General features: G+C 39.8%; 1 protein-coding gene across 1 annotated transcript in view; it reads right to left on the bottom strand.

The window, feature by feature from the left end:
- Positions 1-3,010: 3,010 nt before the first annotated feature.
- The window catches only part of LOC115433911 (zinc transporter 6-like), a 76,702-nt gene continuing 58,467 nt past the window's right edge, over positions 3,011-21,245 (bottom strand). Inside the window, 5 exon segments of the mRNA XM_030155466.1 lie at positions 3,011-3,836; positions 9,894-9,962; positions 10,121-10,168; positions 10,259-10,361; positions 13,501-13,620. Of these exon segments, the coding sequence (XP_030011326.1) occupies positions 3,225-3,836; positions 9,894-9,962; positions 10,121-10,168; positions 10,259-10,361; positions 13,501-13,620 (952 nt within the window). The 3' untranslated portion in view covers positions 3,011-3,224.

Genomic DNA, 21,245 nt, shown 5'->3' with positions numbered 1-21,245 from the left:
GAAAAGTAATGCATTACAGTGACAGATTACTTTTTGCTGTGGCGCAGTAGCGTAAGGCATTTCTAATCAATTTTCAGTAATATTTTACTCTGTATGTGTTCAATAGTGTTTGTGTTAAAGCACACTTTTTGCCCATAATTTAATTGCTCAAATGACAAAGAAAAAAAAAAATCCCAGCAAGACCGTGAGACCTTCAGGAATTAAAGATGAGTCTGTAAAGTTCTATTTCCTGTTGGTGTTCAGCCAGTGGGTGCAGACGGCTGAAGACAGTCCGCTGTCCACATGGACGTACGCTCACTGCTAACCCTAACCCTGCTTTACACAAGACAGTTAGCATGTTAGCATGACCCCTGGGATCAGCAATGACAGGGTAAGCTAACGTTCCTAGGACTAGTTAGACTTCTTTATCGATTGCAACTCACCCCCCGTTTGAACATGGAAAATGGAAAATGTTGAAAAAAATACAATGGTTTCTGCTGGAATTCAAACATCGGAGACCGTAATGCTACTTACTGAGCTATGTGCGCACATGTAGGGCTGTAAGAAAATACCGGTTCTGCAATATATCGCGATATTTCATTTCACAATACTGTATCAATATTAAAAAGTACTGTATCGATATGTTTAGGTATTTATTCAAATGCAGATATTGTGGAGGTTCATTTTTGTTTTTTTGTTTTTCTTTTTTGTTTATATTTTATTATTATTTAAGACTCTTTTATTAAATATTGTTAGTTCCTTTGTTGGTATCGCACAAAATCCTGTTCTGATGTTAGTTCTGAACTAATAGAATCTGAACATTTGAACAGGATCTGAAACTGGAATGTCTGTAAAACAGAATTTCAGTTTGAACACAGGAACATTTGGTGATACAGCATTAGATCCTGTTCTAATCAAATAAAAATGTGTTTAGTATTTGTGCAGATTTCTGCTGTAATTCAATTCTTCAAGGAAAAATCATTTAAAAAAAGAAACAAACAAAAACTTGGCTTTTCAACAGTATCATGACATATCGTATTGCGATCCCAGTATTGTGATTTGTATCGTATCGCCAGATTCTTGCTGATATACAACCCTGTCCCACGGCTCTTCTATCTCTTGTCCGGGGGGGGGGGGGGCTTTACTGCACTTGTGCCATTTATGACAAGAGTCTGTATGTAACTCAGATGTTACCACCGACATGCTGCTTCATATTAATACTTATATGGACTACAGCCCCCCCATTTCAGTCTCAGCGTCCTCCTCAGCTTTCTCGTTCCCGACAGTGTCCCAACATCCCTGGGGGGGGGGGGGGTGGCATTAAGGAACACTGTGTTACAGTTCTTCTGTTGTAACAGATGCATTATAACACTTATCTTTTCTTAGGACGGTACATTTCTCAGTTCCACATTCAGCCCAACATGACCTGAAGTGGGCCGGACCAGTCAAATAATAACAGTGAGAAAAGCAAAATTAAACTATGAAAATGTTTACTACAAACATCTGAATTATGATAATAACATTATGATAATTTTTTACATTTACGTTTCCTTAAAAATCTGAATAACATGAACCACTGGAAACGTGTTTAAAAAAACAAGTGCAGTTTTAACAATATTCTGCCTCAGACTGTCAGTTTATCATTCACACATGTGCATTATAACTGACATTACAATTACAAATACACAAAACATTTAATAACAGGCAGAACATTGGTAAAATTGCATTTACTTATCTTAAGACATTTCAGGTTATTCACATTTTTTGTAAACAGTCTGTTAATATAAACATTTTCCTGTAATTCTACTTTTTACACTTAAAAAAAAGAGAAAATGTGCTGTTTTCATTATTTATAGATTCAATATGATAGTATTTTACTGGTCTGATCTACTTGAGACCTAATTGGTTTGTATGTGGAATCTGAATTTAGATGATTTTGACATCCTTGATCCTGCGGGCCGCATGTTTGACACCTGTGTTCTAGTGTAAATAAAATTTGAGTCTGAGTTCCGTAAATCATACCATTCTGTTTTGTTTACATTTTACACAACATCCCACCTTGTTTGGAATTGAAAATGTAGTTTTTTTAATAATAGAAATAGGTACTAATTCATTTCTCCGTCTGTGGACAGTTGGAGGTCTGAAGTCAACAGGAAATCACAGAAACCAAGACGGTTCAAGAGCAAACAGAGAAAGTTTTACTTCAAATAAAAACAACCATGTTTGGCTGTTCAACACAATGGTTCAGTCTGAACCCAGAACATGTGGTCCATGAAACACTCAGGTCACTTAAACGCAACGCTGTCCAACCAATAGTAGATATGATGGAACTTCTCATTTGTTTGGGTCTTTTGTGTCATTTTGGTCCCATAACTTGTTTCTGTCTCCTGCCTTTAAAGATGTTGCTGATACATTTAGAGCAGGTTTGAGTGATTCAACTGCCTGGAAATGAAAATACAAAGATGACTATGATGCAAAAAGACTTTTGTCATGTTTCCACTACATGGAACCGGCTCGACTCTACTCGACTCTGGTACCAGGTCCTATTCCAGACCGTTTCCATTACAGGATACTACAGACTTCACAGTACCTGGTCGTCATAGCGATGCAGTGCGTTACTTCTGTGTCTGCTCAGAGTTGCTGATCGCTCGTTGCGTGTTGTCTCATCAAGTTCATGCTGAATTTTTCCGTCTGAACCTCCTGGACAAACCATGGTGTAGTTTTACAGACTGTCATCATGTGGATTCACCTACTGACAGATTTACTGTCCACTTCTGCATCTGTTTTTTGTAAAAGGGCGGGGCACAGAGATGACTCTGACCAATCAGTGGTCTGCAGTGTTTACACAGTGTCACCTTTTAGTATCTGGTCCCCAGTCCTGGAACCTCAGCGGAGGTGAGACCAAAAAACTAGAACCGGGTACCAGATTCCAGGTCCTTTTTCGTAATGGAAACACAAGAAGGCCGAGTGGAGCCGGTACCACATAGTGGAAACGCAGCATTTGTTTCCTCTAAAATGGAATGATGTTCGCTTCAGTTCAACACTGCTTTTTATTGTTTCACTCGTATGTACCGAGGCGGACTCCCAACATCCTAATAAAAAAAAAAACAACAACAAAGAACTAGATCTTAAATCCATCCACAATTGACCTCTGGGTCCCCCCCCACCCAAATAAATACCAGTAAATGTCCTCTGGTCTGTTGGTCTCATGTGTTCATCAGTGTCCAGCTGACCTGCCAGTCCATTCAGGGTCTGTATGGGCGGTACTGGTGCTGCGGGCCCAGGGGGCTGGTGGTTCCGAAGCCCAGCGGTGCCGTTGACCCTCCTAACGCAGTCCTGTAGCTCTGAGAGGGGGGCGCGCCCAGTCCGATCCCCCCCCCCTGCACGCCCTGCATGCCCAGGGGTCGCCCCAGCCCCTGACCCAGCATCCCTACGTAGGGCGAGGTTCCGTACGCCAGTCCCAGGCCGCTGTATGGCCGGTGGCCGTGGTGGGGGGGTCCAGGAGCAGGCAGCACCACCGCCTGCACATTCCTGCCTGGGGTGTCGAAGGCAAACTCTGGAGGGGGGCTGCTGAGTTTGGAAGGGGTGGAGGTCAGTGGGTCCAGGAGTAGGGGAGGCAAGGAGGTGGAGGAGGACAGGGGGGCGTAGGTGTCAGCTGGGCCCAGGGGGGGGGCCGACGGGGAGGAGGAGGAGGAGGAGGAGGAGGAGAGTGCCCCCATCAGCAGAGGCCTGGTCCAGTCGTCTTTGAAGATCTGGACGGTCAACGTGGACACCAGAGGCAGCAGGCGGTTGGTGACGTGGGCCAGAACCAGCTGCTCGTTGGCGTCACGGCGGATACGAACATGGGCGGAGCCAGCCTGGAGAGAGAGAGGCAAAAAGGGGAGTGAAGGAGTGTGTGTGTGTGTGTGTGTGTGTGTGTGTACATGTACAGAGAAGTCTGAAATGTGAACTTCTTTGCAAGAAGGGTAGTTGTCCTGAAATGGAAATCACCACAGCCCCCTTCCTTTATTCACTGGCTCAGAGACGTCCTGTATTTCCTCACATTGGAAAAAATTAGAATAATACTTTATGCCTCTGCTGATAAATTTTGACAAATCTGGAATCCTTTGTTCCAACTAGTCAGGAAAACAAATCACCCCTTTTCTTCCAAATTGACCTTTATGGTAATTTTTCCGCCTGGTCCTCTTTTTTTGTTTTTTCTATTCGGTAATGCACCTTGTGTAACACGTAACGCATCAATGTTCTAAATGTGAACCTTTCAAGACCTTTTTTTTTTTTTTTTTTTTTGTTTAGTTTTTTTATTTGTTGTTGTTAATCGAGTAGGTTGGTGTACTTGTTCTTGTTCTTGGGTTTGTTTGCATGTAAAAAAAATGGAGATTGTGCAACAATTTATTTTCAATTGGTGTCACATATGATACAGTGTTTGTGTTGCCCATTTTCTATAAAACTCCAAATAAACAAAGGTTGGAAAAAAAATAAACAATGTTCAAAATGAAAAGTCCATATGTTTATTAAATGTAACAGCCCATTTGTTGCAGAATACTCCCAAAGCATGAAACCATGTCACTAAGCATAATGTGAATAAAGTTTTGATCTGTTATCTCAAAAAAAAAAAAAAAAGAAAGAAAGAAATGTGAACTTCATCTTGAATCCATCTGGATTTCAGAGACTGGACAAACATAGAGGTTCCGACTGCAACCTTGGACTGACCCGTTTAAAAGCCATGGAGTCTCCTGACAGATGGGTTTAACAGACACATGTTTCAAAGGCCGGTTGTGGACCTGACTTTACCATTCTACTGAGCTTAAAGATGGATGAACCCATTCCTGAGAAAGCCAAAGTCAAACTAATATACTCTGAGCGCTTTAAGTGTCAATGTACAAACACAGACACCCATGGGAAAAAAAACACATCTGAACATTAAATGTGGCCTGTGAAACAAAAACCCAATGATTCACTTTTTTAGGGACAAAAAGAGTGGGCTTAATCAAAAAACACATTTATTACAAAATAAATAAATCAAATTGAACCCAATGAGGATTCCTTTTAAAAAGAAAAAAAAACAACCAAAAGCTTTAAGACCCAAAAACAAAGAAAAAGAAGACAGAAAATACTGGGATTCCCAAAAATTATGGCAGAACATAATAATGCACATCCTGTCAAGTTGAATATCTGGGGTTAATGTTGAATCTCTGGGGTTGATGTTGAACATGTGGGGTTGATGTTGAATCTCTGGGGTCACTTCATATCGTACTAATTCCAACTTATCGTGGACAACACTTGGATACTTCTGTTCCATTTCCATTGTTTTGGATTTAAAGCAAAAAGGACGATTTCAATGTAACCCAGACATTTGGCATTTGGACACATTCATCTAGTTTTTTTGGGAGCCGCAAGTGACCATATGTGGACAGAGAAATGGGAGGGCAAGCAGTGATGGGAAATGTGTTTCTAAATGTCCTTTTACAGACAGGATAAAGCCCCTCAGTCCACCTTTCAAACTGAAGCTCCTCTACCTGCACAGCCTTTAACTCTGCAGATCCAACCTCCACGTTCAGCCTTCAACTTCCTTTAATTAATTCTGTTCTTCCAAATCTTAGCCCAGCTCCTTGTGGTGTCCTCGTTTCTCCACACTGGCTCTCTCTCTCCCTCGTGTTGGCCTGTGGGCTGTGGGTGCAGTCAGAGGGTCAAATCGGTTTGGACAGATGCTCTGTGAGCAGTGGGAACACAACCAACAGTTGTGTAACTGCACCAACAACAACTGCGGCAGGAGCAGCCGCATCGATAGCATGAATAAAAATAAAAACAACAACAACAGAGGCTCCAGGAAACATGGAGCTGCACCCCCTGCAGGTGGAGGATGGTAACACACACACACACACACACACACCATGCCTTCAGCTGCTGTTGGTATTTTAATAGGGATGCACCGATTCAATACCAGTATCGGGCATCAACCCCGATACTCAGTGTGTGTACTCGTATTCACATTCATAAAAGTAATCCGATACAAATGCAGATATTGAATGTCAACCCCACATATTCAACTTCAATCCCAGATACTCAACATCAACCCCATATATTCATTGTCAACCCCAAGTAATCAACCCCAGAGATTCAACTTCAAACCCACATATTCAACTTCAACCCCAGATTCAATGTCAACTCCACATATTCAACTTGGCAGGATGTGCATTATCCATGTTCTGCCATAATTTTTGGGAATCCCAAAATTTTCTGTGTTCTTTGTTTTTGGGTCTCTTAAAGCTTTTTTTTTTTTTTTTTTTTTTTTTTTTAAAGGGAATCTTTATTGGGTATAATTTGATTTTAATCACTGGGTTTTTGTTTCACAGGCAAAATTTAATGTTCAGATTTTTTCCCATGGGTGTCTGTGTTTGTACATTGACACTTAAAGCGCTCAGAGTATATTTGTTTGCCTGGCTTTCTCAGGAATGGGTTCATCCATCTGTAAGATCAGTAGAGTGGTAATGTCAGGTCCACAGCTGGCCTTTGAAACATTTGTACAAACTAGGGATACACCAATCCAATACCAGTATTAGGCATCGGCTCCGATACTCTGTGTGTGTACTTGTACTTGTAAAAGTAATCTGATACAAATGCACCAATACCACTTACAGCTGTGTGACATTCCCAGTTCAGTGCAGCAGGTACGAGGAGGAGGAATAATGTGTGTGAGTGTGAAGAGTGTGGAGACTGAACCAAATAAATGAGGGTGATAAAAGTAAGGCTGACTGACAGTAGCGTTCAGACACAGACAGATACAGACGCAGCGTTCTGTCCGTCCTCTGCGTACATTCCATCTGTTTTCCAGCTGATGGAGGATGAGTACCCAGACAGAGAATACCAGCAGAACTGTGGAGGTAGAGGATCTGTTCAAAGAGCCACTGTGGGAGTTAGAGAAAAAACTACTGACACATTTAGGACAACTACCCAGGGCTGGACCGGTTTACATCCTACTGATAATACTATGGAGGTACGGAGCGGTGCGGACCACCACCAGCGGAAGTGAAAACCAAACTTGTGGCTCATTTGTCTTTTCTCTTCCTGCTGAAGCTTCGCTTTTAAACCTTACCAGAGAAAATGCAACATTAGTATCACATTAGTGTTTCCTCTGTCGTCTCCATGTTTGTTATTACTGACTTTCTTCTTCTTCTCATTAAACTTTCCTCCTCTTCATGGTATTTGTCCAGTATGGTTAATTCAGAGCGTCGCCCCCTGGTGGATTAATTGACAAACGCGCATTCCAATACATTAAATGTCAGTAGCAGCACTTTGTTCCAGTCAGACTAATGACAACGACAATAAAGCACATTTACAAAAGGAACTAACAACTGGAATGGGATTATTAAATACTCGTATCGGTACTCATATCAGCAAGTACTCAAATGTAAGTACACGTACTCGGTCTGGAAAAAGTGGTATCGGTGCATCCCTATATTTTAACACCTGCTTTTGTTTCACTTTCATTATTTAACACTGATGATAGAGCACACAAGTTCAATGGCCTCTTACTGAAGAGTCATTCTCAGGTAAATATGCAAAATTTGGCTCAAAATAAAAAATAATCTGTAAATTATTTAACCCTTACATAGGGTTCTGCTCCAATGGGATCTGTTTTTGACATTTATCAGTGGTGAAAACACCCTAAATCAGGGGTTCCCAAACTTTTAAACTCGCGACCCCAAAAATAATGATGCCAGAGACCGGCGACACCCACTAGCCCCGAAATGACTGAAACATTAAAAACTAGAGGCACTCGGAGAGCGCAGACTTCTGCCAAGGCAGATCAGTGGGCCTCCGTGCCCCCAACCCTGATCACCACCAAAATTTAAACATTTGTTCCTTGTGCCAGTATCAACATTTCCTGAAATTTTCATCCAAATCCGTCCATAACTTTTTGAGTTATCTTGCACACAGAGAGACAGACAGACAGACAGCCAGCCAGACAGACAGACAGCCAGACACAGACAGACAGACAGACAGACACAGACAGACAGACAGACAGACAGACAAACAGACACAGACAGACAGACAGACAGACACAGACAGACAGACAGACAGCCAGACAGACAGCCAGACACAGACAGACAGACACAGACAGACAGACAGACAGCCAGACACAGACAGACAGACAGACAGACAAACAGACACAGACAGACAGACAAACAGACAGACACAGACAGACACAGACAGACAGACAGACAGACAGACAAACAGACACAGACAGACAGACAAACAGACAGACCAATGCCGGCAAAAACATAACCTCCTTGGCGGAGGTAACAATGTGCGCACAGGAATCACACAATGATACTGTGGCATATTTGCTGCATTGCATTGTGGGTACTTGACATTTTACTCATTGTGTTCTGTTTTATGTGAAGGGGTTGGGGGGGGGGGGTCATGTTAATGTTTACTCAGGTTAATGTGTCTACTTTACATTTATTGGTCTTTTTTATGTCCATTTTTATTAATGTGACACCATTAGTCAAACCTGTAGGCCCAAGGATGCCATACCTGTTTGTCGGTGTTAAGCTGTTGTTCATGTCATATTAATGAAATCTTTACCCTTTCAAAGTAAAAGCACTTCCTTGAAACTCATAATATCAACATCCTTCCTTCAAAGTACAGGTTCAACAGCACTGCTCTTAATCAGTCGTAACCACCTCAGGGATCACAACAAGAGATTTCTGAAAATCATCTCATGGCCCCCTGGAGTGTTGCAACCCCCACTTTGGGAACCCCTGCCCTAAATTACATGAAATAAAATGATTTTTATGGTGATTTTAAAGTCTAAGGTTACTCAACATGTACAAAAAGGAACATCTACATCTACTTTGTCCACGTTCTACAAATTATTGTACAACTTTTTAACCTGTTCAGACCAAATTTGACCAAATCTGATATAGAGTTTATAGTATACATTTGAATCATCATGGCTGTGAAGTTTTTATGACTTTTATTTCTTTTTGCCAGTTTTTTATGGTGAAAATAAGACAGACATTGTCTGATAGCAGAACCTAAATAGTACACTATGGAATATTAATGAGAGATTACCCACCCATGTATTATATTAGTCACTACGATACTCCTATAGGGTTGTAAGAAAATATCGGTTCTGCAATATATAGTGATATTTCATTTCACAATACTGTATCGATATTAAACAGTACTGAATCGATATTTTTAGGTATTTACCCAAATGCAGATATTGTGGAGGTTCATTTTTGTTTTTTTGTTTTTCTTTTTTGTTTGTATTTTATTTATTATCATTTAACACTCTTATTAAATAATGTTAGTTCCTTTGTTGGGATTGCACAAAAATAATGCTATGATGTTAGTTCTGAATTAATAGAATCTGAACATTTGAACAGGATCTGAAACGGTAATGTCTGTAAAACAGAATTTCAGTTTTAACACAGGAACATTTTGTGATATAGCATTAGGTCCTGTTCTGATCAAATAAAAATGTGTTTAGTATTTGTGCAGATTTTTGATGTAATTCAATTTGTCTAGGAAATAATATTTTAAAAAAGAAAAAGAAACAAAACCAATAAAAAATTGCCTTTTTAACAGTATTGCGATATATAGTGATATATCGTATCGTGATCCTAGTATTGTGATTTGTATCGTATCACCAGATTCTTGCCGATACATAGCCCTACTCTTAAATAGTTCAACATTTGGTATAGATGCTTGTTTTGAGGAGGTTCATGGGCTGGGTTGAACAGTATGTTAGGGTTGGTGTTGTTAACCCAAAAACTGTGTGACTGATCTGTTCCATCATTTCCTGTGGATGAACAGATCGATGCTCTGATGAATGAATGATGAGATGGGGAACATCAGGACAACCCAGGTCAGGTCCTGGTCCAACATGTCGAAGGTCTACGTACCAGGGATCCAAAGCCGACGGTCCAGAAGTGTTCGTTCCGGACCTCTAGGACTCCGTCTAGAGTCGACACCTGATTGGACACAAACAGAGGACACTGGCCAATAAGAAACCATCCTTAGATATTCAACTCAAACTAGTTCGGGACAAAAAAATCTGACGCGCGCCTCTAATTTGATGGTTTGACGGCAGTTTTTTCTTGATTAAAATCACAGGTGTCATTTTTCTTACCTCTCTGAGCAGTTTGTCCAATTGGCCGATGATGTGAGAAGGCGTGGTCTGAGGATGACACGCACAGACAGTTAGAATCATCAAACATAAATATCATGGTAAGTGTTGTCATGTGAAGCTGTAGATAGAACGTCTGACCTGCAGCAGTACTTTCCCACTGTAAACACTCATGGGGTACATGGTTCCGAACGTCATGAGGGCGATGGCGACCGCTGACGCCGTGTCCACCGCATTATAATTACTGAAGAAACACACAACAAACACAGCAAAGGCACAAAAATAAAACTGTGTGTAAAACCGTGAAGAGGAACACAAAGCCAAAGCCTGTTCCTGTCATCTAACACATCAGTACCAGTGTGTTTCTGAAGTATTCATGTGACGTGTTAATTATCCAAGAACTACATGCACACGGAGTATAAATACATGTCTCATATTCAGCCCTTAAAGCACACGGAAACAGCTGTTCAGTTCCAGAACCTTCCAAAATGTATTTGGAGAAGTTCAGTCTGACAGCGCTGACCTGTTCTGTAACGTATACAAACACATTTGTCTGGTTGGATAGTTTTATAGTTCTTTTTTTAACAACATTCATTTCTCTAACTCTCAAAAGGATTCTGTGGTTTTTAATTAAAAGTACTTGTATAAAAATAATTGTTATTAGATCTAAAATGACTTAAATTAATCAACTACTGATCAGTCTCTTTAAAATAAATGATAATTCTGTTTTATTATATTTTGTTAATAAATATTCATTTATTTTATGGTAAATAGGTAAATAATAGTTAACAGTTAACTAATGTGTCTGGCAATAATGTAATAATGTGTTCATGTTAAAGTATTCATTAATTATTACATAACTATTAATTTATCATCCATTAAAATACAATATTAGGCTTTTAGCAGTGGTGGGCCATCACAGCCTAAAAAAATATCTGAATCACAGACTGATGGTAATTATATTTTGACCATGAATATTTATAAAAAAATTCCAAATGGTCTGTCTGCTTCCTTTCATAGCTTTTCTCTCTGGTTGTGCTGCTTCCACACGTGTATTTTCATATTAAAACATTTAACCAATCACATTTCAGCCATCATTTGTTACCAGGCAGGGTCAAAGTCACAGAAGTCTGTCTGGAGGCCTTCACAGTCAGTTCTGCAGGCCCTCTAACAAAACAGAAGTGTCGATGAAACGGTTTCTTCAACCAATCAAATTTTGAGTTGGCAACACCAAAGCCCTCTAGCAGGCGTACGGTAACGTCAGCGTATTCACTCCCTGTGATTGGATAGTCAGAGAGTGGACTAGCCAAAGCTAGCAAACTGCATCTGTAACGAGCTACACGAACAGAAATATAGTTGTGTTGGTTTAACAGCTGTTTAGTCAAAACACAACGGCTGAAGGAGGAGAAGAAATGGATTTGGATGCAGATTTATTGTCAAAGCCATTTTCAAGATGGACTTTTCCAGAAAAGCTGGACATCGTTAAGAAAGGTTGGACAATTCCAAAGTTAGCAAGCTGGTCACAACCAGGAAAAGGATACGTCTGTCACTTTCACTGCACTAACTACGACCGGTACCCCCAGTACCCGGTACCCCAGGTACCCACAGGGATAATCTGCACAACAGAGGAGTTGAACTCTTTTTGAGGAAAGAAAAGAGGATGGATTTGTGTACAAATAATCAGAATTTTTGGCGAGTAAAATGTTGCTATTTTCCTAAATAATATTCCAAGTTAATGAGGTTATTACTGATGCTTCTTTAAGCCTCAGTCACAAAGCTTCGTACAAACGGTGGGTTTGTACGAATCTCACAGTTCGTACAAGTTCTGGAGTTTGCAGACATTCGTAGAGGGAGCAGTAGTTTCTTACGGCCATCTTACAAAGTTGGTACGGCCGCCGTTCAAAACGCAAGAGCATCTTGAGGTTGCCGTGAGAAAATGACATGATTTTGAGTCGTACTAACTCAAAGTCAAACTATACAGCCACTTCTTGATTTATTTTATCGTAAAGTCAATGCACGTCAGCCCTACGTGAAACTCACCGCGCTCACAAGTCGATGGTAGGAAGATATTATGCTGTTTCAGTCCGACAGCAGCAGAGGAAGAGGGACATTCTAAAGCACCTAATAAACTAGAAAAGCACTCGGAGAGCGCAGACCTCCGCCAAGGCAGATCAGTGCCCCACCCCCCCGCCCCCGATCACCACTAAAATTTAATCATTTGCTCTTTGTGCCATTATCAACATTTCCTGAAATTTTCATCCAAATCCGTCCATAACTTTTTGAGTTATCTTGCACACAGACAGACAGACAGACCAACGCCGGCAAAAACATAACCTCCTTGGCGGAGGTAAAAACACAAGTGATCAATCAGCACCAAAGTTTGTGTGGACATCTGTAGTCATGTCCACTTTCACCTTTGCACATAAACTTAACATAGTTTCATCTTAGAGTACTGTTCATTCATCATTTCATTCATTCATTTATTTTCTGAACCACTTCATCCTCCAGACGGTCACGGAGGCACTGTAGTGTATCCCAGCATTAGAGATGTCCACACATAATTTGGTGATTATTGATGCCCTTTTCAAACATTAAACTATGTTAACCTATTTTTACATTAAGCCTTTTGTGAATGTGCGTTTTCTGTGTTTGGGATCGTGCACTGTCCATGGTGCTGAAATCACACATTACTGCATGAAAACTGACCTGTACTGTTAGAAATTAGGAGTGTTAATAAGACATCAGATGAAGACATTTGAAGTAGAAGGTATAAGAATAAAACAAATACACACAAGAATAATAGAGAAGTGAAAGTTAAAAACACTAACTGTCTGACACTCACATCCATCACCCTGATCCTCGTCCCGGTGGACTGTGCATTATCTCTGCAGATTTGTTTCAAGTTTATTTTTCTATTAATAAAACATTTTATTTCCTTCTGCACTGTATGTTTGAGTCCAGTCATTCACTCCGTCTTGAAAATTTGTATTCGATCCCTCAAAGAATGCCACGAATGGCATACAAATGTCACACTACTGCCTATAAACACCTTACGTCCACCTTAAGAGCGCTGTGTGAATCTCTGTCTGTGCATCCGTTCATGTGAATGTCATAAGGGACCCCTAATAACACCGTAATGTGTTCTACTTGCGGCCACCGCAGGAACATGTGGGTCCTGGAAAAGACCTCCTGATCCACGAACGTCGTGGTTTGTTCTTAAGTACTGTATATGTATATATATGTGTGTGTGTGTGTGTGTGTGTGTGTGTGTACAGAAACATACATATACATATGTGTATACATGTACAGTAACATATACGTGTACATACACATATAGATTCACAAACACATATACGAATGCATATGCAGAAACAGGTCCTTACTTGATCTCTATGAGCATGTAGGTGATGCACAGAGACAGCGCTCCTGCCATGTTGATGAGGACGAAGGGGTTCATTCGAGGCAGGAGGATGCTGCTCAGACCTGGGATGATTCCACACAAACTGGACAAAGAAACAGTAGAACAGGCATCAGAACATGGGATCACCTGCACAATTCTACACATGTTCTATAGGTTGAAGTCTGAAGAATCCTGACACCTAGAAAACATTCATCACTATGTTGTTCTGAACGGTAACAGAAAACTCAAACTACAGACCACAGAGCTGGTGAAGACACTGACATTCAACACTGGAAAATACCATGAAAATATGGAATTTGATCGTTTCTTCTGGGTCACCTATAAGGTACAGTACAGAGCTTGTCCTTGACTTTCTCATAAAAATGACATGGGAAACATTCATAGACGTTACAAACTCCTTAAGTACTTGAATGTATGTGCATTACATATGCATTATATGTCACTAGTAGCTTATTTTTCATTGAGCCATTAATTCTACCTGTTGAACATCTAAGAAACACTAAGGATCATGTGCAGCATGTTTACAAGGTCTGAAAAATCACTTAAAAAACAAAGATCATCATTTCATCATCACATCTTGTTTCCATGTTTCACATCTCAGATCGTGAACCTCAACTTTTCTTTTGTTCATTTCTGTTAATTTAGTCTCGCATTATTTCTGAATTAGATGTTATTTTTTGGTTTCTACCATCTTTGTTTGATCTTACTCAAACTTAATTAAACTCTAATTAACTCATATTGTCCTTTAATACAAAATTTGACATTTTATATGCAATGAAAATGATGATGAAAATCGTGTCTCAGCTTCAATAAAATATTTTATGGTTCTCTGGCTTTGTGAGCAAAAAACAATGAGCAAAATAACATCATTAGAAGTTTCACACATCTGCAATGAAACCTTCCTGTTAAAAAGAGTTTCTAAGAAATCTGAATAACTAAACAGGTCAACAGTTTCAGCTCTGAAGGTATCTGATGCAGCGATAAACAATTTTCTGTTATAATCTTCTAATAATCTTTAAAAATGAAACATTATTTGTTTGGGAAAAAGTTGATTCCACAACTTTTTAAAAAAACTATTATGTATACTATTTATAGTGTAAGTTAATAATAATTATTCATTATAAAAGAAGTACCTGTGCAAAATTCACACTCATAATTCGTTGAGAAATGGATAAAAGAAGCTTGAATTGAACATTTATTTCCAAATTCACAGATTAATTGATTAACCGATAGACGGATGGACCGTTGGTGTTAGTGTTGGTGTAAAGGTGAAGACACGCCAACCCCATTTTTGGCAGTCGGACGTCGTCGTCAGTCTGGTGAGGTCAGTGACATGAGTCTGTTTGGTGTGCTCTGTGTGATTGGCCGCCGTTAATGCCGTCTCCAGTCTTTTCAGCCGATTCAACATGTGTAATCGTCCACTACCAGTCGTTCAGTCGGACCAATCTGATTGGTGGAGGGATAGGCCTGGACTAGTGAATCAGTGAAGAAGTTTCCAAGTGACTACAGCTCTGCCAAGGTACTTCACACTATTACTGTCTTCTACAATAGTCCGTTCACTGCTCATATTGGATCTGAATGAGTGCCAGTCAGTGTTGACTATGGACTTCATTCATTCCATGAAGTGAACACTGTTAGCATTGTTAGCATAGTGCGATTTCTCCTCAGTTTTCATCTGTGACATCTTTCTTCTTCCACGAGAAGAAGCTGACAGCTGACAACACCAGTATCTTCTTATTACTAACCATCCATTCAACAAGTACAACATCAACAGCCCTTCTGGACTACTCAACCCTCTCTGCTGACAACAATGACTGACGACTGTGAGCTCTGTGTTTCAGTCCAGAGAGATGTTCTGTCACTTTTCGGTTTTTCGTTTCATGCAGGTGCAGAACGTATGCTGAAGTCGGTAGTGGATTTGGTGTGTTCTTCACACTTTTTTGACTGTCAGGGATAGGCCTGGGTATCATGGCAAATTTCCTTAATCAATTCGATTTCAATTCATAAGGTTCTGAATCGATTAATTGCGATTTGATTCAGTATTAATTGATTGATTCAGATTCATTTAGTGATACCAAAGTACAATTCTGAGTTGTAACTTAATTATTTGACTACTGCAGCCATGCAACACAGAATCAATATTGATATTAGAAAGGAAATAAATCTGACATTTCAGCAGTAAACAGATGAATCTGCTCTGAAATAATGAACACAAACATGTCCATGTTTCTCCAGTGGCTCAGAACGGACTTCTGCATCATCTTTATTCTGTTTTATACCTGCTGCTTCCAGCCTTAGGGACATTACTGTCACCCTGGGGCACTGACACCAGCTTTAACCCCCCTAAAACAGACTCATGTTGGGCCCTTGGTACAAGAAACTCACTGGAGGGGGAGGGTGGGCGGAGCTTCATGATTTCCGCTTTACCATTCCTCTAACTCCGCCCTCAGCCACAGGTGATCAAAGTTAATATTCCTAGAATGACTGGCTTATGCGACCCGCCTCCGCCAGCCAGTTCCTCCACACTGCGGGTTCCAGTTTGAGGCCTGGAGGACCTTCCACAGAGGGGTTTTCACACCATTCCTACGCGTTCCTCCCGCACCAGAACCATCACAAGCACAACCAAGACGCCCCATCTCCGTGAGAGGCGCTTGCGAGACGGACCCGGCCGCACTTCCGCGTCGGTGGTGTCCGGGTCATTTAGTCGCAGTCCTGCTCTGAAAAATCGATTTCATCCACCATTAATCGATTACGCAAAATTAAAAAGAAATCGATTCAAAATCAATCAAACCGATTTTTTTACCCAGCCCTAGTCAAGGAGACTAGGAGCCGACTGATAATCGAGCTACCATTACTGGTGAAGATCTGCAGTTGGGTTGGTGTGTCTTTGGCCTTAGTGTCAGTGTTAGTGTCAGTGTTAGTGTCTGTGTTAGTGTTGTGATGGTGTTGGTGTCAATGTTAGTGTCAGTGTCAGTTTAGGTGTCAGTGTTAGTGTCAGTGTTAGTGGTAGTGTCAGTGCTGGTGTTGTATTAGTGTTGGTGTCACTGTTAGGGTTGGTTTTGGTGTCAGTGTTAGTGTCAGTGTTGGTGTTAGTGTCAGTGTTAATGTTGGTTTTGGTGTTAGTGTCAGTGCTGGTTTTGGTGTTAGTGTTGGTTTTGGTGTCAGTGTCAGTGTTGGTGTTAGTGTCAGGGCTGGTTTTGGTGTTAGTGTTGGTTTTGGTGTCAGTGTCAGTGTTGGTGTTAGTGTCAGGGCTGGTTTTGGTGTTAGTGTTGGTGTCAGCGTTAGTGTTAGTGTTGGTGTAAGTGTCTTTGCTGGTTTTGGTGTCGGTGTCAGTGTTGGTGTTAGTGTCTGTGCTGGTTTTGGTGTCAGTGTTGGTTTTGGTGTCAGTGTTGGTGTTGGTGTTAGTGTCAGTGCTGGTTTTGGTGTTAGCGCTGGTTTTGGTGTCAGTGTTAGTGTTAGGGTCAGTGCTGGTGTTGTATTAGTGTTGGTGTCACTGTTAGTGTTGGTTTTGGTGTCACATGTTGGTGTTAGCGCTGGTTTTGGTGTTAGCGCTGGTTTTGGTGTTAGCGCTGGTTTTGGTGTCAGTGTCAGTGTTAGTGTCAGTGCTGGTTTTGGTGTTAGCGCTGGTTTTGGTGTCAGTGTCAGTGTTGGTGTTAGTGTCAGTGCTGGTTTTGGTGTTAGCGCTGGTTTTGGTGTCAGTGTCAGTGTTGGTGTTAGTGTCGGTGCTGGTTTTGGTGTTAGCGCTGGTTTTGGTGTCAGTGTTAGTGTTGGTGTTAGTGTCAGCGCTGGTTTTGGTGTTAGCGCTGGTTTTGGTGTCAGTGTCAGTGCTGGTTTTGGTGTTAGCGCTGGTTTTGGTGTCAGTGTTGGTGTTAGTGTCAGTGCTGGTTTTGGTGTTAGCGCTGGTTTTGGTGTCAGTGTCAGTGTCAGTGTTAGTGTCAGTGCTGGTTTTGCTCTGCTGCTGGGGTCTGACTCGTCTGCCTTTGGGTTCCCTGGTTGGCTCAGTATTTCTGGAACCCATTAACGGGTCATTGGATGGGGCTTGGGGGTTCAGCCCCCGCTGCGTGTCACATTGAATTTCCAATAAGTCAAAGGCCGTCGCTGGTCGACGAGCGCTGTCACAAACATGAAGTAGAGCACGATGCCGCAAGGTGTTTGTCATGAGATAATGTTTAGAAGAAAACAGCGACAAGCATGTCAACACGCAATTAATGTCAGATGTGTCATTCAATCACGTCAACAGTCAGACGGACAAAAATGGAGGGTGAAGAGAGGAGGAAGGATGTGAGACCCTTTCAACGTTCTAGTCAGATTTAATTGAAGACTTGGGCTCTGAGTATGAATCCACAGGATATTTAAGAATCCTCCACAGGCCCAGACCAGGTCAGTGGTGTTACAGACAGGAAGTCATCAGGATCCCTCAGCAGCTGCTCAGATGTGGAATAAGCCCAAACAGTTGAGCCATGACAAACACTGTGGGTTCCTCACTCATTTGTAATAGTATTTAACCATTTAGGCACCAGAGTTTTTTTTTTTTTTAACATTCAATTTGGATATCAAGATTTCAAAAGCTCATTCAGTTTTGTTGCTTGTTGCGATATTGCGACTTTGGCACTTAAAGGGTTAATATTTTAGTTGGAGGATTTCAGATTCGTAGTCTGCATAAACTAAGGCTGATATGTTCTGTCATTTCCTCCAGTATCTTGTTTGTGTCATTTGTAAAATCATGTGAGGGGCTGCATGATGTTATTTCTGCTCAGATGCCCAATAGTAGGGCTGCATGATATTAGAAAGAAATGTCATATGTGATAACATTATTGAATATTGTGATAACGATATGACTTGCGATATTTAAATATTTAATGATTTTCTTCACTCTACTTGTTGCCACATTGACTGATGCAGACAATTAAAAAAGAAGTGCATTGTTTCCATTCCAACTTTACTTATATTGGGAAAAATGCAGCTACATCTGCAATGCTGGCCATAAATCACCTTGCCCTCTTAAAACATTTTCCGCTACTGTAAACAAAATTAAATTGAATTAAATAAAAACCGGAAAACAACTTAAGGCATTCAAAATTTATCATCAATTTACAAAATTATTTCAGTGTGTGTATTAGTACTTTTCGAACATTTTGAGCACAATTTCAATAATACCTTGATAATAATGATAACCGTGATAATTTTGGTCACAATAACCGTGATTTGAAATTTTCATATGGTTACATCCCTAGGTGACCATGATCCATCGATCCATTTTATGAAGAGCTTCTTACATGTGAGGGTTTGACCTATTCAGATGGATGCCTTTGGACGGTGGGAGGACGACAGAGCCCACACAGACATAAGGAGAACACGTAAACTCTACACATAAAGGCCCACATGGTGCTGGAATCCAATCCAGTACCTTCTTAGGTTGGACTTGATGAAACTATTCAAAGTGTAACAAAAAAAAAAAAAAAAACACGTAAAAAACCGTATTATTCCAGCAGCAAGGGTCCCAAAAAAATACTGTTAAATAGCGGAAAACCATCTCATAAAAATACGGTAATTTTCCATAATTAAAATACAGTTTTTTGCCCTAATTTTACATGAGATTTTGCATATTTTTTGACTTTTTAATGTTTAATAAAGAATATTTACATGTATTAAAACAATCAAATTACACACACACACATATATATATATCTATACATAATTTTCAATGAGACTCAGTTGTCCAATCCACTGATAAAAACTGTATTTGGACAGTTTATCAGTGCTTATACATGTTATACATTCACAAAAATACATTTATTCAACATTCTGTTGTGAAACCTCCTGTAATTACACAAGATATTTGTCAATTAACAAACAAGTCTGGTTCAACTGACAGAACAAATACTTCTTTTACGGTTAATTGTCAGTAATTTAATCTCGTTTCATTATTTTTTTCACAGTATTAAACATTAAATTAACAGTTTAATCTCATAAATAGAAAAGAAATATTTGTGAAATTACGATACATTTGCAAATGTATTTTAACTGTATTTTTCTGTGAAAAAAGTAATAAATCTTTTAAAAAATGGAAATTTTATGGTTATTCAGTTATAGTTTTTCCATGTTATTTTACATTTGACATGTAAAATCACAGTCTGTTTTTGTCATTTCATTGATATTTTCCTGTATCTTAAAAATACAGGAAAAATCTGTAAAATAAACAGTAAAAATTCTGTTAAATCACAGATTTTTTTTTTACAGTGTGCATTGTCCACACTTCATCTAAAACACAGAAGTTGTTCTACGTTTTAATCTCAGGACAATGGAGACGTTCTGAAAGGCAGCCATCTGATTGGTGGAGCTCCTCTCATGTGACTCTGTACACACAGAAAATTTAATTAAATAACTCTTGATCCGATTCCTAAGGACCCCAAATTCCTTTTTGCTGGGACTGCGACCTGGAAATGTATTAGAGAAAGAAGACAAATACCTCTTTAAAATTCTTATAATCGCTTCCAAAAAGGCCATTACAAGGAACTGGCTCAAAATGGATGCACCCCGTGAGAAGCAGTGGCTATAATAGAGGAAATCTACTCCATGGAAAGACTGATTTACTACCTACAACTCAAGGAACTAGGGATGTAACGATGTGAAAATTTCCTATCACGGTTATTGTGACCGAAATTATCACGGTTATCATTATTATCACGGTATTGTTGAAATGTGCTGGAAATGTTCCAAAAGTACTTATACACACACTGAAATAATTTAACCAAGTTGTATTTTGAAAAAAAAAACAAAAACAAAAACAAATAAAATAATAGGCATGATGTACTTTCTGCAGGCAGAAACATTCAAATATTAACATTTTCATTTATTTATTCATTCCAATCTAAATGATTGGAAAAGGGCAGGATGAAGAAAACGTATAATACCTGCCCCTTTCTTCAAACATCTGCTTCCATCAGGTATGTTGCCATTACAGCTATTGCAGTAAACAGTTCACATACGAGTCATTACAAATAAAACAAATCCAAAATCCATATCCACATGTAAACATCAAACATACAAGTGTGCATTAAAGATAGCACCTTATTGCCATTGTTTGTCCATTTTCCATATCAAGTTTGTGTTGAAAGTGCAGTAATCAAACATGGTTATCATGATAATTACAATTTAAACGGTAATACTAACCATCGAGAATTTTACTGCTGTTTATCAGTACACCGGTAATCGTTACATCCCTACAAGGAACATACAGTATCTTCCTGAAGCACTGGAGAAAATGGCTGGATTATAAACAAAACAATGCTCAGTTACTGCTGTCTGTGATTTAAATATTTTGTGTTCAACCAGTGACCCCAGGTCTGTGTGTTGTATTGTCTGTTTGTTGATAAAACAAATGAAAACAAAGTATAAAAAAAAAAAAACCTCTTGACCCATTTATCAATCGAACCAAATCAGACCCAACCACATCCTGTAACTGGGAGACAAACGGTTCAATGTAATCATTTCATCTACAGGAGATTACACTGATCAAAACAACAGGTTCTTCATCGACAGTTCAACATGAGACTTATTTGTTTTATCATTTCATGAAACCACAGAGCACCAAGCCAAATCTGAATCCATCCAAACAGACGAAAAAAAAAAAAAAGTCTGATTCATGCCAGTATTGTGCAGCTGTAATGTGAGGTCAACAAAACCTTTTTAATGAAGCTCAGAGTG

The sequence above is a fragment of the Sphaeramia orbicularis genome, chromosome 15 (genome assembly GCF_902148855.1).
Source record: "Sphaeramia orbicularis chromosome 15, fSphaOr1.1, whole genome shotgun sequence".
Classification (NCBI taxonomy): Eukaryota; Metazoa; Chordata; class Actinopteri; order Kurtiformes; family Apogonidae; genus Sphaeramia; species Sphaeramia orbicularis.
This window is presented reverse-complemented; position numbering and strand designations above follow the sequence as displayed.